The sequence below is a fragment of the Carassius carassius genome, chromosome 44, assembly GCF_963082965.1.
Source record: "Carassius carassius chromosome 44, fCarCar2.1, whole genome shotgun sequence".
NCBI classification, from domain to species: domain Eukaryota; kingdom Metazoa; phylum Chordata; class Actinopteri; order Cypriniformes; family Cyprinidae; genus Carassius; species Carassius carassius.
The window spans coordinates 24,818,562-24,837,328 of record NC_081798.1 but is presented as its reverse complement, the minus strand read 5'-3'; the positions used below and the strand labels follow the sequence as shown (position 1 = coordinate 24,837,328).

Below are 18,767 nucleotides of genomic sequence, written 5' to 3'. Positions count from 1 at the left end.
ACTTTTCAAAATTACAACTGACAACAACTGTTAAGGCCCACTCAAACCAAGAGCGATAACTATAATGATAACTGCTGTATCTCAGCTTCCACATTAACAGGCAATAATGTTATGTTTATTCTAAGCATGTCTGTCAGCTATGTCCTGTCTACAAAATTGCAGTGCGTGGTTTAAAGACAGATTTTGATTTGCGGTCAACATTTTATCATTTATCTGCTAAATGATAAAATGATTGTGGGTGTCTGATAATCTTTCTCTGTTGCTTTTCTGTTGCTAACTATGTTGAAGTGAAAGCACTAAACTAAATATTTTCTTGACTATGAATGGTTTCTTCTGACTGATGTTACATTTATATTTAAAAAAAATATTTCTCTTTATAGCTCTAGAAGCTTTAAAAAAACACACGGCTTTATCTTTGAACATTAAAACTGAAAATAAGGAAGTGGCTGTACAGATTTTTCTGGATGAAACCCATTCTGTGACCGTATCGCAAAACTCCTCCGAGCCGAGCAAGAACAGGATTTCAACATCAAAGGTATAATATTTATTTTATTAGATATTGATTGCTGAGAGAGAGCTTGAGCTCTACACTTTTTCCTTATAGAGTATATTGAATATGCAAATGAGTCCACACTAGGACTAGGTCAGATTCTGGCGTTTTGAGTGGTGAGTGGATTCGGACTAAACTAGACACCTCTGATTGGCCACTGCATTCAAGAAATCAATAGATATGTCTGTGATTGGCTACATTACTCTCATTACTTGCGCTGAAAGAACACGCCATAAATAGAAACCTATGACTTGAAGAGGAAAAGCCCCGCCCATCATGTTGATGAAATGGGTTAAATGTTTGTGATGTAGGAAGTGGGTGGTCTCAAACAGTGTTTTTGTGATGGATTGTGGTGCACCACATTTTGAAGAAGAATATATATATACGCTTTTAGTGTAGATGTAGCCTACATCAGTGCTGGGCAACTCTGTTCTTTTGCCACATGACAGACACAAATGAACAGATCCTTCAAAGGACTCAGGAGGTAAAGTAATTATTTATGTCCCTCATAAATTATCTTTGGAATATGATCAAGATGAAGTAGGTGGAAGCATAGGCGCCGATTTATGTTCTTCTCCGTGGGTGCTCAAGGGCGCACGCCATTTAAAAAATAAAAAAAATAGACTAGGCTATTCAAAAAATATTGCATTTCAGAACCTTAGGCTAATGGACAGCGGCCGATACAAACAAACACAACAGCGTCACTTCTCAAAAATACAAACAGGATTGGAGATGAAAAGTTTAACTGACACGTAACCGCTAATGCGTTCAGCTTCTTGGGAAATTAATGTTTTGTAAATATTGATTAAAAAACTATTGCAAAAGGACAGCGTTTCCATTAAAGGGGTGGTTCGGGATTTTTGACATCGGACCTCATTTTTAGGTCAGCCTGGTTGTTATTCATCCGTGGAGACATTTTTTAAAAAAAATTATCAAGTCCTTATATTTGGATAGTTGGCCGATGCTAGGCTAGCGCGAGTCAATGGGTATATGTTAGCCAGCCATTAAAAACCACACTCCACAGTGCACCAAACGCAAATCAATTATAACACTAGACTATCGATGCAAATGTCCGTTGAGAGAATAATGTTAGAAATCAAACTTACCTTTCATCTCAATGATCCTAAAGGAACTAGTTTCTCAGCCGCTGCGGAATTTTACTTTGCTCCGGCTCTACTTTGCTCTGCTTATGTGATGTTAGTGATAATCAGTGTGCCAGCGGCAGGTAAATACACTTGCGTCATGTGTGGACCGGCTCACTCGGTTGCCTAGGTAATCAATATCACTCCGCTGCTGCTGTCGACAAGGCTTATGATTACAGGGAACAAATTATAACTAATGCAATGTGATGAAAGGTAAGTTTGATTTCTAACATTATTCTATCAACGGACATTTGCATCGATAGTCTAGTGTTATAATTGATTTGCGTTTGGTGCACTGTGGAGCGGGTAAAACGGTTTTTAATGGCTGGCTAACATATACCCATTGACTCGCGCTAGCCTAGCATCGGCTATCTATCCAAATATAAAGACTGGATAATTAAAAAAAAAAAAATTGTCTCCACTAACGAATAACAACCAGGCTGACTTAGAAATGAGGTCCGATGTCAAAAATTCCGAACCACCCCTTTAACCGATTGTTGCGACTAAAATAATGAGTTTCTGGGAATGTCTACCTCATTTATGTTTCGAGGTTTCTTTTGATAGTGGCATGGCTTTTCTTTGAGGTTTCGAATCCATTATTCATATAGGCTAAAAGAATATTTTTTTATTTTATGTATTTAACAAAGAACTCGTATTCTGTCCAAAAGTAGGCTACTTTTGTGTCCATTAGTTTTTCCTCTTTTAAACCGTATATAGGCCTATACTTGAGCAGAAAAATGTTCCCATTTAAACCCTGTTACGAACTTTAAGGAGTCTAGGGAATGTACCGTAACATTTACATTTACATATTAACGTACTGCTGGGTATGAAATGAGGTGGAAGAACATGACAGACAAAACTTTGAAAGAGAAAAAATACTGGACGTTTATTCACAAAAAGCCAAAGCCACTAGATCCAGTAAAATAACAATAATAATGTGCGCTATGTACAAGGTGAAAATGTAAACAAACAAACAATAAAATGGGAAAAGAACGAAAGCGGCGCAAAAGGAAAGCACAAAATATAAGAAAACAATCCTTAATCTAAACCTAATCTAAACAAAGCAAAATGTAGAAAATAAACCGAAATCTTCAGTGCAGTTTTTTTATAACAAATCTGTCCATTTTATTCTGATTAATGATTAGTGATTACGGAAAGCAGTAAATGATTACATACTCGCACGGCACTGTATAGTGGGGGATGGGACGTTTTCAGAAACGCTGTGATTGGTGGATAGGATATGGAACATGCACTGGTTATGTCACTGTCACTGACAACAACATAACCAATCACAGTGTGGCAGACGCTTCATAGCGCCAACTGCAATGTTTAATTTTAAATAAATGTAGCCTACTGGCAGTCTGGCACTGGCACACGTGGGTGCTCATTTTCCGTGGGTTCTCGGTATTTTCCGTGGGTGCTCGAGCCCCGGAGCACCCACGGTATCGGCGCCTATGGGTGGAAGTGTTGAATTGGGCTGTTGAAAATATAACATTTAACAACACTCAAATGAAATTATTCGAATAAAAATGCTGCTAAAAATTTTGCTATGTGAGATTGAATGAAAGAATCAGTAAAATGATTGATCTTCCATTACTACACTCAGATTTCACTCTCCGGCAGAGTTTAGCTCTGACCCTGATTAAACTCACTTGTCTGTAGCTAGTAATTCTTGTAATTCTGAAGGCCTTGATTATCTTGTTCAGGCATGTTTGATCAGGGAATTTTTTATGTATTCATTGTAAAGTTCACTGTGGGTATCAAATCCTTAAATAAAACCCCATCATATGTTTTTAGGTAAACCGCACTCAACCTGTGACTTCAGATGACACAAATAATGGTGCAGAAGCTGCTGCATCTAATATAGTTCCCAGTGAGACTAAGACAGCTGAAAAACATCCAGAGACCTCATCTGAACTCACTGTTCCCCTGTATCAATTCTGGTATCTGCATCATGCTTACAGAAAGGAGGTAGAGAAAATTGAGAAACAACATGGAGTCTCTATGCATGCAGAAGTGTCTGTCTCATTCAAATCCACCCAGAGATCAAGCAGTGATTCGGTCTCCAAAGCCTCGGAGGACTTTCAGAAACTTGTATCTGAATGTGTGGAGAGTTTTAGCGAAGCTATCATTAATCATAATGACATCGATTCATATGCTGTAAAGGAGGCCCGTCGTAACATCCGGTCAGAGAAGAGAAAGATGATGTTCACCATGTCTGCCAGTGACTGCCAGTTCTTTGGACCGAAGAAATTTACAGACATCATTGAAAGGGAGACAACAAGATCAGAAAACCAATTTAAAAACAAATCAAATGAAATGGATGTAGATAACATTTGTCCACAAAGCAGATCTTCATTGGTCATGGACACAAAAGACCTTTTGACCCAACTTGAGATGGACAAGGTGCATTGGGATCTGATTAAACTTTCCTATAAGGAACAATTATTACAGCTTGAAACAAAGTACGGAGTGTTATTTCATGAAGAAAAACTGGAGAAAAATGTCTTTAAGGTTCATGCGCAATCCAAAGGAGATCAGCATATTATTCTTGAAAGTCATGCCCTCAGAGCTTTAACACATCTCTACCAGAAACTAGCCTCGGCCGCTGTCAGCTGTGAACTCACAAAACCTACAGATCAAACTGCAGTGGCCCCAATAGTAGAGAAACTTCAGCAGCAGAATTATTCTGTTGTTGCCGCAAATGAATTCAGTCCCTGGAAGCTTGTTGGACTGCCAGAACATCTTGGTCCCGCCATTGCTGATATTGAGAAGAAACTTCAGAAGCATGTGTTTGATGACAAGATGAAGAAACTGATTGGATACTCGGGTGACATTCCTCATGCAAGAGGAATCCGGTGGAATCAGATGCCTGAATATGGTCCAGGAGCAGTGGGTGGAGCAGCAGGAGATGAAGACGTGAATTCTAGAGGGCGAGCTCAAACAGATAGTCGTTTCAATAAAGAATCAGAAATAAATGCTAAACATGAGAGTAAAGGTGCTCATGTTGAAGAGGAGACGTGTCCTATTTGTATGGACAGCTTCACTGACAACGAAAAACTGAAATGTGGGCATGAATTCTGTCGGGAATGTATAAGGATGTCAGTGGAGAGTCTGGGACCCATCTGTCCTGTGTGTAAGGAAGTCTTTGGGAAAATGGAGGGGAACCAACCGGATGGAACAATGAAAGTAATGAAGAACAGATTGAGTCTCCCTGGATACCCAGATTGTGGTACAATTGAAATACACTACGACATTCCAAGTGGCATTCAAATGGTAAGAACATGAAAAAGTTAATTGTGATATACTTGAGATTATTATTATTATTATTAAAGGAGCTATGTGGAGGTTTTTACTTATAAAAAAAATCTTTAAGATAGTTTTCATTTGTACATGTATGAACCAACCATGATGTAAAAAAAAAGAATGACACCTCGACTGTCCACCACGGTTGCCTCTATCAGCCTGTAGGCTCAATTGTGTGTGGAGGAGTCGGGCCCGAATTGGCGCGAAAATTCACAAAATGTGACCATGCGCGTTCTCGTCTACTTGGGCTTACAACCGTACGGCACGCCAGCCATTATAGTAAGCAGCGGCAATAGTGTTTTCAAATGGACTGCGGATGGAAAGAAGCGACCAGCCTCCAGCACAATTCAGACACCCACGGACACTCCTCGTAAGTTAAAAAAAAAAAAAAAAAAAAAAAAAGAGCGTGCGCACTGAGAACGAGCATGAGACTTGCTGCAGTTCCTCTAATGGCCACTGGTGTCAGTAACGGTTAGAAATTTCAGAACCTACGCAATGCACCTTTAATAATAATAATAATAATAATATAAAATCAAAGAACTTTGCAGAAGCTCTATACTTTGTGATCCCAATTATCTATTTCCCTTGGCTGCAGACCTGAGCTTTATAACACCAACTATTCTGTAGAGCAGTGTCCAGTCATGTTCCTGGAAGGGTTACTTAAAAACATACCTGAACCAATTAATCAAGGTGTTCAGGATTAGTTTCTATCAGGGCTCTGAACCGGTTCAAGGAATGAAAACGAAAACTGGAAACGAACAAAATTTTGACCGAAACAGAAACTAAATCAAATTTTATAGTTCCAAACAGAATCGAATTTGAAAAGGCCATTAACCGGTTAATAACATTATTTTATTGTTCCATTTAATATTTGATATTTGCTGTCGACCAATCACTAATTCCAGTAGTACGGCATATGCAAATGTGACGCTGAAGCCAACGAGTAAAATGTCCGCTCAGCTGTGAACTCATCATAGGCAAGTCTCAAGGGCAATGAACCGCCCTTAGAGTTTATCTGAGGACAGTGTGAGATGAATTCAACAGAACACACGCACCTGTAGCGCTTCTGTGAATGGAGAAAACAGAAAAACTATAGGCTTACATAAAGTGTCATTGTCTGGCGGCTCTTTCCATGGAGGACATTCAATCCAATCCAATCCACTTTATTTCTATAGCAGATTTTACAAACTCAAAGTTTCCAAAGTGCTGCACGAAAGACTCAGAACATACAAAGAAATATATATATATATATATATATATATATATATATATATATATATATATATATACAATACAAAAGATAAAAATAATAAATACCACAAAACATTGAAGATATCTACCTATTCGGAACCATGATAAATGGTCTTCTACTGATTGGACTACACTCTAAAAACTGCTGGGTTGAAAACAACCCAATTTGGGTTATTTTGGCAACCCAGCGCTGGGTCAAAAAGGGACGAACCCAACGCTGGGTTATTTTAACCCAACCAGTTGGGTTATCATGTTTAACCCAGCCTGCTGGGTTGCTTTTTTATGGTTTAAAATGACTACATTGCAGGATTTCAAAAACCAGATCAGGTGTTTTTTATCACTGTATTTCAGAAGGAAAACTACTATATTTAGAAAATGTTCAAATTAATTTCGCATGTAATGCTTGATGAGGCAGCGTTTGTGAGCTCAGCGCTGCTTTGCAGCCGTTACCGTCGAAACCTACCTCTCCCGCTCTTAGCGTCTCCTGCTGGCTGAAAATTAACTCTCAGAGTGCTGCCACCAATTGAGTGTAAGGATGTGGGAAACAATACATGCTACGTTAAAATGAACCCAAATTGAGCTAGGCATTAAACCTACAAATAATGTTCATTTTAAATATCACTTTTACACACAAATAATAATTATCAAAAGGAAAATATTTATTAAAAACAAGAGCAAAGTCAAAAAGTAACATGTAAGAAGAAATGCAGAAAAGGATGGCATTAACAGCTACAGTTCATAAAGCATTGAATTAACTTAAGATCAAATTGGACTTTGTGCAATTGCATATATTGTATAAAAATATACGAAAACACTATTATACAATAAATTTACAATTAGTTAGGTTCTTTATCAACTATTCTGGCATGACAGTACACAAATAAATCACAACATTAACTCCGATATTATAACATTTAACAGACGTGTTTGTGTGTGTGTGTGAAAGAATGTGAGCATGTGTATGAATGACAGAGTGTAAACTCTTATACTAAATAACACAGAAAAAGCATTTAACATTGTTTTTAAAAATTATACACTTACAGTTTGTTTCATAGTCCATGAATACAGATCAAGCATCACGGTCAATTTTCATGATCTCTTTAGCATAATTGATGTAGTCATGAAGAAGCCCCATCAGCACAGCATGTGACGACATCTACATCATCCGGGGCAGCGTCCTCCTTTAAAACCACTGCTGCATCAGTTTAGAGGAAAGGACGTACTCTTCTTGACCAGTGTTCATCCCAATCCCAGTCACCACCTGTTCTTCATTAGTGGCCTAGAAAGAGAAACACATTTGAAAAAAATAAAACCTTTAATTAAACTATCCATTTTCAGGTAGAGGTGTATTCACATCCGTAAGGACAGGTAAATAATCTGTGTTAAAGTTTTAACACTTTGTGTGGTTGTTTAATGTCTCGGTCCACCACAGCGCTCCAGAAGGCTATAATGGCATCACTAGTGTGAGGGCATGTAATATTGTTTGAATAAATATATTGCTTTCAGAAACTACTTTACTGAAACATTAAAACAGACATGACATTCACATTAGGGATGGGCGTTTTCCGCAAATATCACATTCGAATATTTGAGCTCACAAAAAAACGAATATTCGAATATTCGTTTATTTAAATTAAGTTTAATGAGACGGACGTTATTTTTCAGCAACATTTGTTTCCGTCATTTTGAACAAGCTTACAATAAGCTTGAACATCACACATCGTGTTTTGTAGCTGAAAACCTTTAATAATGTGTGCAAACAAGCAAAAGTAGATTAAAAGCAACAAAAAAAGTGAACAAAACAAAGAAAAAACATAAAGCAGCCTGCAGCAATTTGGCTATTGTAGAACGTAGCCTACACTTAACTTTGAAACTTTGAAACTGTCAGCAAATCTTTTTTTCTTTTTTTTTCTATTGTTTTACATGTTCTTGTTAAGAAATACAGGCATGTCAACATGATCGAGGGAAAGTCGGCTCCTTAGTCTGTTAACAATAAGGCCGGCCGCGGAGAAAATGCACTCTGACGGCACAGACGTTGGCGGGACTCACAAATAACGGTGTGCTAAGCGAATAAGTTTTGTGAAGCGCTTAGTGTTTTCGTTTCACCACTGAATGGGATCCTCATCTGGTGGGATACATGGCTCCAGCAAGAACTGTTCCCACTCGTCTCGGCTGGACTCTCTGTAATCATCGCTGAAGAACTGGCTCAGCCTTTTCCAACGAGTGGGCATTGTATCCTCTTCATCGTTGGTGACGGCGGCTGCATCCGCACCACTCGCATTAAGGAAAATGTTCTGATAATGTTCAAAAAGTTTTTTTCTTACTACTTCTCTCATGTTTTCGTCAAGGAACCTGAGATGTTGGTGCCGAGGGTCTAGGTCAGACGCGAGAAGAGGACTGCATTCTCCAAGTTAGCGGTGTTTATTCGTTGCTTGAGAGATGCCGCAACAATGTTCTTGAATTCGATCACTTTCTATGATTCTCCACGGCATATTTGAAGTACTGTAGAAGACCGCAGTTCTTAGGGGCCGTTCACTTATCGCGTCTTTTGCGCACTCAAGTTCGTTATTTCCAATGTAGGCGCGCAGTATGCTCGCTTTTAATGGAAGCGACGCGGCCGCGATGCGCTCACGGTGTGACGCGCCCGTTTTTTCCAGGCGCGTCCGCATTGCATGGAGTTAAAAACATCTCAACTTTTCTGAATGCCGCAAGCGCACCGCAGGTCATGTGACAAGAACTAAACATTCAGCACGTTGAAAGCTCAGTCAAGATAAAGGAACAGCTGATCATAGCTGTATATGGATTGCCATTTTGAAATAAATTTAGTAGCAGAGCTACTAAAAGCGATTTTTTTTTTTTTGTGCTGCAAATCCATTTATCCTTTGCTGAAATTTCTGCGTCTTCATGGAGAGAGCACGTCATTGGCAGACGCCCCAGGAGTGCTTCTGCCCGAGCGCCTTGGAAAGGAGAAAGCGGCGCGCCTAGCGTTTTCCATGCATTTTTTGGCGCGATATGTGAACAGCCCCTTATTCATTAATTATTTTTTGCTTGAATACATCTTCAAATATGCCGTGGAGAATCACAGAAAGTGACCAAAGTAGGTTTTATTGTGAACTTTTTTTTTTTTTTGCAAAATTCGAATATCATTTTTACTTATCGAATAATTAGAGCAGAACGAATACTCGAATGTTCGACTATCCGTGCACACCCCTAATTCACATACCTCACAAAATGTTCATGTACCTAGGTGATTGCTCTTCAAACGGTTAGTTCACCAAATAATGAAAATGGTCATAATTTACTCTCCCTCATGTTGTTCCAGACCCACACAAACTCTGCTCATTTTTGGAAAACAAATGAATATATTTAATATTCTCTTAATTTGTGTCCTCCATTGCTAGTCTGGGAGACCAGTATTTTATTTGGAACATACATGTTTGCTATCATATCATGTAAGATCTATTCATATATTTAAATATCGGAATGAATTACTTCTACAATAACTCTGTGTTTATGAGGCTTTAAAATACTGATTATCTAGACTATAAATGGATTAACAAAATTATGAGAAAATTAAAAATATATTCATTTCAATATATTCAAGTCTTATAGGTTTGGAATGGCATGAGGGCAAGCAAATGATTTCGTGTGTGAAATTTACCTTTAAGAGGGAAGACCAAGAATGATGACTCTCCAAATCAGAAAAGACAACTCCAAAGTTGGTTTGAGTTCTGCAATGAAAAACACCGACATCAATGAGCACGTAATCACACTGTTGTTGCATCAAAATGTAAAGTAAACCGGCAGGAGACAACAGAAACATTTATTTTCTAAAAATAACTTGCATAAAATATCAAAAGAATTATGCTCTCCCATGTCTCTGGCTTTTAACATCTACAAAAACAAAAAACAAACATTATTTTACTCTTAGTAAAAAACAACAACTGATAACATGAAATTATGAAGTTTACTTGCCTTAAACTATTTTTCCCTCTCTTCAGAAGAAGCTGAGAAAACCACCTCCTCACACAAACAGACTTCTGTGTCCTTAACTCCAGTTAGTTTGAGTTCTGCAAAGAGGGACATCAATGGTTTCAATAAAATATGAACATGTGATCACACTATTGTTGCATCAAAATGTGAATTAAACAGGGAGGACACAACAGAAACATGAATTAAAAAAATAACACAGTCTCAAAAGAATCTTGTCTCTGGATTTCAACATCTACAAAAACAAACATTATTTTAGTCTTAGTAAAAATAAAGATAACGATGTTATTCTGAAGTTTACTCTCCTTAAACCCGTCTGTCCCTCTCTTCAGAAGAACACATCCTCCTCCTCACAGTCTGAGACTCTCACACAAACAGCTTCTGTGTCTTTAACTCTCTGCGCACAGCGCTGACACAATGAAGACACGAGCTGGACAAGTCTGAAATATTAAATGTAAAACATACTTTTAACAGTTACCACTTCAACAGCCTCAAAATAATTATGCTAGTCTTTACTACACAATGCCGTTTTCTTTAGGAGACAAACATACATTCAGTTTAACCGCGAAAAAAAAGACAAATTAACATGAGTGTAACCGTGACCATAACCGTCTATTAATGCCTCAAAAAGTACAGATGATGTAAAATCTTATGTTAAAATGGCAAAATACATTCACTGAATGTATTGGGAGTGGAACGGGAGATTGACAGACGGATCGGTGCAGCTTCTGCAGTAATGCGGTCGATGTACCGGTCTGTCGTGGTGAAGAAAGAGCTGAGCCGCAAGGCGAAGCTCTCGATTTACCGGTCAATCTACGTTCCTACTCTCACCTATGGTCATGAGCTTTGGGTCATGACCGAAAGGACAAGATCCCGGATACAGGCGGCCGAAATGAGCTTTCTCCGCAGGGTGGCTGGGCGATCCCTTAGAGATAGGGTGAGAAGCTCAGTCACCCGGGAGGAGCTCAGAGTAGAGCCGCTGCTCCTCCACATCGAGAGGGGTCAGCTGAGGTGGCTCGGGCATCTGTTCCGGATGCCTCCTGGACGCCTTCCCGGGAAGGTGTTCCGGGCGCGTCCCACTGGGAGGAGACCCCGGGGAAGACCTAGGACACGCTGGAGAGACTATGTCTCCCGGCTGCCCTGGGAACGCCTCGGTGTCCCCCCAGAAGAGCTGGAGGAAGTGTCTAGGGAGAGGGAAGTCTGGGGTTCTCTGCTTAGACTGCTGCCCCCGCGACCCGGCCCCGGATAAGCGGAAGAAGATGGATGGATACGATAGATAAATATGTGGGAGAACGTTGCTATTAAGTGACTATATTGTATTGCAATAGGTAGCACTTCAAAGTAAATATTGAGTCAAGACTAGTTAGCACATAATTAATAATTTAAATGGTTTAATAACAATATTTTGTTACGGTTACACTTGAATTGGTTACAAAATAGATGAAGGATGGTAAAACATATAGTTAATTAGGTTCAGGTTAACTTTATTGTCCCCAAGGGATTTTTTTGCTTGGGCACAGTGCAGAGTTGCTTCATAAAAAACATCACAAAAAGACATTACACATCATAAAACACATTAACAGAATACACCGAGAATAAAAGAACATTGTTGACCTATTAAAATACTAGTGTAGTTATTGCTAGAGTTTGCGCAATAGTGTACATAAGTTAAAGTGCTATAATTTATTGCTTTACTGCCCTATTACATGAGGTCGTATTTAAAGTGCTAAAGTGCTTACGTATTTATTAATATACACAGTTCTATTTCAAATTATTCAGCAGCTTAATGGAGGCTGGCACAAATGATAATTTTAGGCGATTAGATTTACATTTTGGTACACGGAGTCTTCTTCCCGATGGCAGACTTTCATATTCAGGGAAGGGAGGATGTTGAGAATCTTATTGAATTTTTATAGCCTGTTTCATAATTGCCTGATCATATAGGGTTTATATAGTCTCTCCTTCCTATTATTTTCAATGCTGTTTTATGCATGTTGGCAAGCTTATTTTTTAGCTTAATTGTTAAGTTGCCAAACCATGCGCTGATTCCGTATTGGATTACACTCTCTAAGATTGCTCGGTAGAATATCATCATGATCTGACTACTCACACCGTACAATCTTAAACGTCTTAAAAAGTAAAGCCTTTGCTGCAATTTGTTGCACAGATTGTCAACGTGTGTATTCCAGCAAAGAAGACTATCGAAGTGAACACCTAAATATTTGTACGAGGACACCTGAGTTACTTCCTGGTTTTTGATGACCACGGGCTCATGATCATTAACTTGCCTTGGATCGAAGACCATCTCCTTAGTTTTTTGAATGTTTAAAATTAAATGGTTACTATCACACCAATTAACAAATGTATCTATTTCGTTTTGGTACATAGAGGGGTCTATGTCCTTGTACAAAAGGCTCAGAATCGCGGTGTCATCTGCAAATTTCAGTATATAGTTGTTAGAGTGTAAATTTCTACAGTCATTTGTGTACAATGTGAATAGTATTGGTGACACAACACAACCCTGGGGAATTCCTGTGTTACAGTATTTGATCTCTGACAGCGTCCTATTGACTTTCACTTGCTGTGCCCTATTAGTTAAAGAATAAAACCATTTTATCAGTATAGTATTAACGTTCATGGCTTTAAGCTTTTCTAAAAGCACATGAATTTGCACTGTATTAAAGGCTGAACTAAAATCGACAAACAAAACTCTAGCATAAGCTTTCATGTTTTCAAGGTGCTTAGAAATAAAATGTGAAATGCAAAGGATAGCATCATCAGTGCTACGTTCTTTCTTATAGGCGAACTGATACACATCTAGCTTTGACTCTACATCCTTCATAAGTATAGACACAACAAATTTTTCGAAACACTTCATTACAATAGAAGTTAAAGCAATAGGCCTGAAGTTATTGTTCTCTGATGCGCCTAGTCTTTTAGGCAGAGGAGTTATAAGTGATTTCTTCCACAGAGCTGCGACAGTGTGAGTATATAACGACTGCTGAAAGATAGGACACCATGCTGTTGTTAGTTCTTCTGCACAGCTTTTAAGCAGAAATGCTGGAAGGCCATCAGGGCCTGTGGCTTTGCCTCTGTGTACTTTACTGAACAGTCGTTGGATGCTAGATGGATCCACTTCCAGATAACGTGTATTATCAGTAGCAGGTAGAGACTGCAGAACACTGTCACGTTCCTGGGAGAAGTTTTTGGAATCAAATCGCAGGAAAAAATCATTCAGCTCATTTGATTTGTATTGGTCATCCTGTGTAATAATTTGTTGTTTTGAAGGGTTCATATTAGTCACTGATTTCATTGTGTCCCAAAGTTTTTTGGTATTTGATTTTTGTAAGTTTTGTTCCATCGTTTGCCTGTATCTTTCCCTTGCAGTAGTGAGTTGTTGTTTAAGTTCTTTTTGGACCACTGACAGTCCCCCTCTGTCTTTGTTTCTAAAAGCTTTTTTTTCCCTATTTATGCAGTCTTTAATTTCTTTTGTGATGTAGGATTTGTTGTTGGGGTACACTACAATGTCCTTTTTTGCCACCACATTGTCAACACATAATCCTATGTAGTCTGTTATAGTGTTAGTAGCCTCGTCAAGCTCCAGTGAATGAAAAATCGACCAGTCTGTACACAGGAAGCATCCTTTTAGTGTCTCAATAGCTTCGTCTGACCACACATACACAGATTTATGTTCAGGTTTACTTGACTTGAATACAGATTTGTAGGACGGTATTAAATGTAGTGTATTATGGTCTGAGTTGGCAATAGGGGGTTTTGGCTTTACTGAATATCCCCCCTTTATATTTCCATAGCATTTATCTAATATCTTATTATTTCTCGTGTCACATTATACATATTGTTGGAAACCAGGCAGCGCACTCTCCAGTTTGCAATGGTTGAAGTCACCCAAAAAGAAAATAGGCGCCCCGGGTGAGCGCTGCAATTGTTCATGTGCGCACTCTGCTATGCGCGCGGCGGCTCTGCCTGCATTGGCGCTGGGTGGAACATAAACAGCAGCTATAATAACATAATTGTACCCAATATGTATGTAAAATATTACCTGAGAAGGAAAGCGAGAGGGGGAGATAGAGAGAGGGAGAAATAGAGGGAGATAGGGCACGGCCCCGAGAAGAGAGCGCCAGCAAAGGAAAGAGTCAGCAAAGAAAAGCCACAAGAGAGAAAAAGCCAAAAGCAACATTCACAGTCTTCTTTTATCCCTTCCTTTTGACCATGTGACTGAAACCCAAATGTGAGACATTCAACCTGACCAATCAGCAGACTACAGCTTCACCCATTGTGCAAAAGGTGTGACAATTAGCAGACCCCCGATGTAAACACATGCTGGCCTACAGGCCTTGATTGATATCATTACTTCAATGCCATCAGGAATACCAAATGGACTTTTTGATACTCAAGATAATTTGAGACAGAAAAAACAGAAGTCTTTGATCATTTTTGACCTTACAATGGCTAATTTCGCTGGTACTTGTGACTAGGGACAATAAAGGGCTACTAAGGAATGTAGGCATATACACTAGGGCTGAAACGATTCCTCGAGTAACTCTTACATAAAACGATCGAGGCAAATTCCTCTGCCATGAAGCCTCTTTTAATTTATTTTAAATCTCACGTCAGGTTCTTTCGCAATGTTTTTTTTTTAATGTGACACAACGCGTTTACGTCACCCAGAAAGCGGAAGGAGACCGAAACGCTGCGTCCGAAATCGCATACTGCAAGGAGTCAGCAGTGTTTTGATTTGAGGGCGCGGGCAAACGTAAAGAGAATGTCGTGGCGTTTGTCCATTGCAAGATAGAGCTGGCATACCACAACTAGGGCCCTATGATTTCCGCGATGCAGAAAACGCGGAGGGAATCGCGGAATCCAGTCATAAAAACAGAATTTACAGTTAAATGCAGAATGGCACGGAATTTGCCAAATTTTGAATGAATTAATCAAAAATAGGTCATTGCACTTACATCAAATCACGATATGGACTAATATCTGTAAATATTAAGCCGCAGCAGTCTATTTAAATATGAATCCTGCATGTTCTGCGTGTCTCTGTTAATGAATGGAGCAGAAGCGCGTCTTCATTCGTTAAACACACTGAATGAAGCGTGCGTGACGCTCCGGTGATTTCAGCTTCTGCTGTCTCACTAAATAAGACGTGAACACATGAACAACATCTCCAGAACTGCTCTGACAGTCACTTCATGAGCATTTGACCGTTTGATTTGAGTAAAACTAGCGTCACATCACATACACAGGACTGTAAAGGTACGTCAACCCGTCAAAATAAAAGTCCGGTTAAAGACTATTGTTCAGCAGAATGTACATAGCCTACCACAAAAAAAAAAAAAAATCAAACAATTTTTTTTTTTTTTTACGGTTTAATCACACAACATTTCTTCCATGTTTTATATTTAATAGTAAACCCCCTTTGTTTACCAAAAGGTTAAGTTAATAATCAATAATTAAAAGATAAATTAAATTAATGTTTTATGTGTTTAATGTGCAACTCAGAAAATGCTTTATTTAAAACACCAACTGAAAGGCACTTAAATGCACTTAATTCATCTGTCAACTTTTTTGTCATTGTTCACAGTACAAGTACAGACAGAGAAACAATGGGTAATAATGAAATGTTTATTTTTGATGTATGCATTGCATTCTATGCATTTTAAAAAATAAAAATATTTTTTTTCTAAAAAAGGAAACTTAGTTGTTCATTTTAAGAGACCTGTGATGGTCACGGAGGGACCGAACGTTCAACATGGACGTTAATACGCACAAACACACACCGAGACAGTTTGGTGATACAAGAGTTTATTGTAATTATTGATCAGAGAGTGAATAAAATACCTGCAACCCTCAGGCCACACTCTCCACTGCAGAAACAAACTCAGACTACCTTCCATTACAAAGACATTCACATTTATACTGGTGGCCAGCACCATTACCACATGTGGAGGGACAAACTTTACACTTTTACACTTTACACATGTTCCCTTAAATATACAGAGTCTGAAAGAAACATATTGGCATGATGTTCTACTTAATAAATCTACTTTGATGTTATTAATTCGTTCACATTAAACAGGAAATAACAGCACCAAATCGGACACGTTGCCCCTGAAACCCCCACGTTCCATTACTACATGGTAGATTGCCACCCTAAGTGGAACCAATAATTCCTGCCATTGTTTCTTACCAGGACTCTAAAAATCACAGGAAAAATGCTACACTGGAACAATACACATAGTTTACAGGTATTTCATTCACTCTCTGATCAATAATTACAACAAACTCTTGTATCACCAAACAGTCTCTGTGTGTGTTTGTGCGTATTAACGTCCATGTTGAACGTGGGGTCCCTCCATGACCATCACAAGACCCAGTAGTCTTATTTTCTCTTGCATAAATAATATTGCACTTCAATTAAGCAAAAACACATTTTATCCGATTACTCGATTAATCGATGGAATTTTTGGTAGAATACTCGATTACTAAAATATTCGATAGCTACAGCCCTAATATACACTAAATATATTTCGCTTAAAGATTAATAAAACGAAAGAAAAAATTTGCTAAATTACGGTTTATTGTGACACGTTCCAAAGTAAAGCGAAACAGCAGAGTGGTTTTCTTTATTTTGCAAAAGCTTTATGGTTTTAATTATTTTGTAAAAGCTTGACAGCTTTAAATAATGTCTTTGAATAATGGCTTTGGTATGACAGCTTCTCCTTAAATTAATTAGTTTTTGTTTTTATAGCCTAAACTTTAGAGGATTTATTTTGGAGAGAAAATAATAGGTAACGGTTTATAATATTTGTAAACATTTTGCTTTAGACCACAGGCATTTTAGCCTTCATTATTTCAGAAAGTAGTAGGGCTAATAAAATGCGACGTGAGCCGCGACGTCTTATACAGGTTTTTTTTTTAACAGTGCAGCAAACATTTTTAGATATCTTAAACATACTTTGATATCTTTGAATGTTGATAGAATTTTTTTTTTAGTAGCCTGCATTTGGCCAAAATCTAGAAAAGATTTTGCTGTATTGGCTGTGACTAAGTGCAGCGGGTTAGTGGCTAACATTAGAGCTCTATTTTTTCCTTTTCTTTTTGAGTAAAGAAAACACTGTACTTTATTTTATTATTATTATAATTATTATTATTAGGCAAATTATAGGCGAAGAATATTGTTTTTTAAAAAGCGTTATTAACCAGTATTTCTTTCACCCAAACCGGTTTCGGAACTGTAATGATATCAGAGGAACGCAGGAACAGAAACGTTAAAATATAGATTCTGAGTGAACTGATTGAATTATTTTTCAGATTTCAAGCCCTGGTTTCTAATAATCGTGAACACCTCGATTAATTGGTTCAGGCCAGTGTGTTGGAGCAGGTTGAAATTATATTTTGTTGAAAATTGGCCCTCCTGTAGCAGGATTAGACATAATGCAGAAAAACCATGAAAACTTTTGTAACTTTTTTTTAAATTTTAATTTACATATAGTTTTGGTTAAGAATATAGTACAGTAATACATCTTTGTCAGTTCTTTCTTTATTTTTTTTTAGAAAAAGCATCCAAACCCTGGGCAGTATTTCCATGGCGCAAGACGTCATGCATACTTGCCTGACAACCGTGAAGGACAGGAAGTGCTTTCACTGCTGCAGAGAGCTTTTGATCAGAAACTGATCTTTACTGTTGGGACCTCAACAACCTCTGGTTTAAAGAATGCTGTCACCTGGAATGATATTCATCATAAGACCAATACACATGGCGGGCCTCTTAAGTACGAGTTCATTTAAAGTTTAATTGTCCAGCATGTCCTACAAAATCATTTTAATCAAACATTGTTTTTATTTGGGTTTCATGTAAATAATGTAGTGCATCTGAACTTGTGATATATATATATATATTATTTTTTCTTTCAACAGTTATGGCTATCCAGACCCTGACTATCTGAAGAGAGTAAAGGATGAGTTGAAGGCCAAAGGCATTGAGTGAGGATTGGATTTATGTTTCCAAATGCACATCTAAGCCTAATATTTAAAAATAAGCCATTTATTGGTTATAATGTAATACTTAATTTATATACAGTGATTTTCAGAAGTATTCAGACCCTTGACTAGTTTACTGAAAAACAAACTATGTATTGAACTCTTGTTCTGTGTGAAGCAAAAAATAAATCTCTTAAATCTCGAATTTGAAAGTCACATTGGTTTTAACAAATTCAAAAATCTAAAACATAAAATCTTCCTTAAATGCAACCCCTCTGTTCTTGTGATCCATGTTTACACAGCTGAAATAGAACAAAGTGCAAGCAATTTTTTCTTTGGCTTTTTCATATTCAGTCCTTAATAATTCTGGTGCCATATGGTTGTTGTATGTCCAATAGTGTATTCATGCGACACACCTGCATACATGAAGAACACTTTATCACTGATCAAGATCATAAAGTCATGAAGTAGCTCTAAAGGAAGGCTGTGCCATCAAACCAACGTGAACCTCATGGAGCTAATTT

At 38.0% G+C, this 18,767-nt stretch overlaps 1 protein-coding gene across 2 annotated transcripts in view; it reads left to right on the top strand.

Moving 5' to 3' along the window:
* The window catches only part of LOC132126697 (E3 ubiquitin-protein ligase DTX3L-like), a 40,602-nt gene extending 22,154 nt beyond the window's left edge, over positions 1-18,448 (top strand). For both annotated transcript variants that reach the window (XM_059538146.1, XM_059538145.1), the window contains exons 5-8: positions 381-535; positions 3,490-4,968; positions 17,818-18,035; positions 18,181-18,448. In XM_059538146.1, the coding sequence (XP_059394129.1) occupies positions 381-535; positions 3,490-4,968; positions 17,818-18,035; positions 18,181-18,250 (1,922 nt within the window). In that variant the 3' untranslated portion in view covers positions 18,251-18,448. The remainder of the gene's footprint in view (positions 1-380; positions 536-3,489; positions 4,969-17,817; positions 18,036-18,180) is intronic.
* Positions 18,449-18,767: the final 319 nt, after the last annotated feature.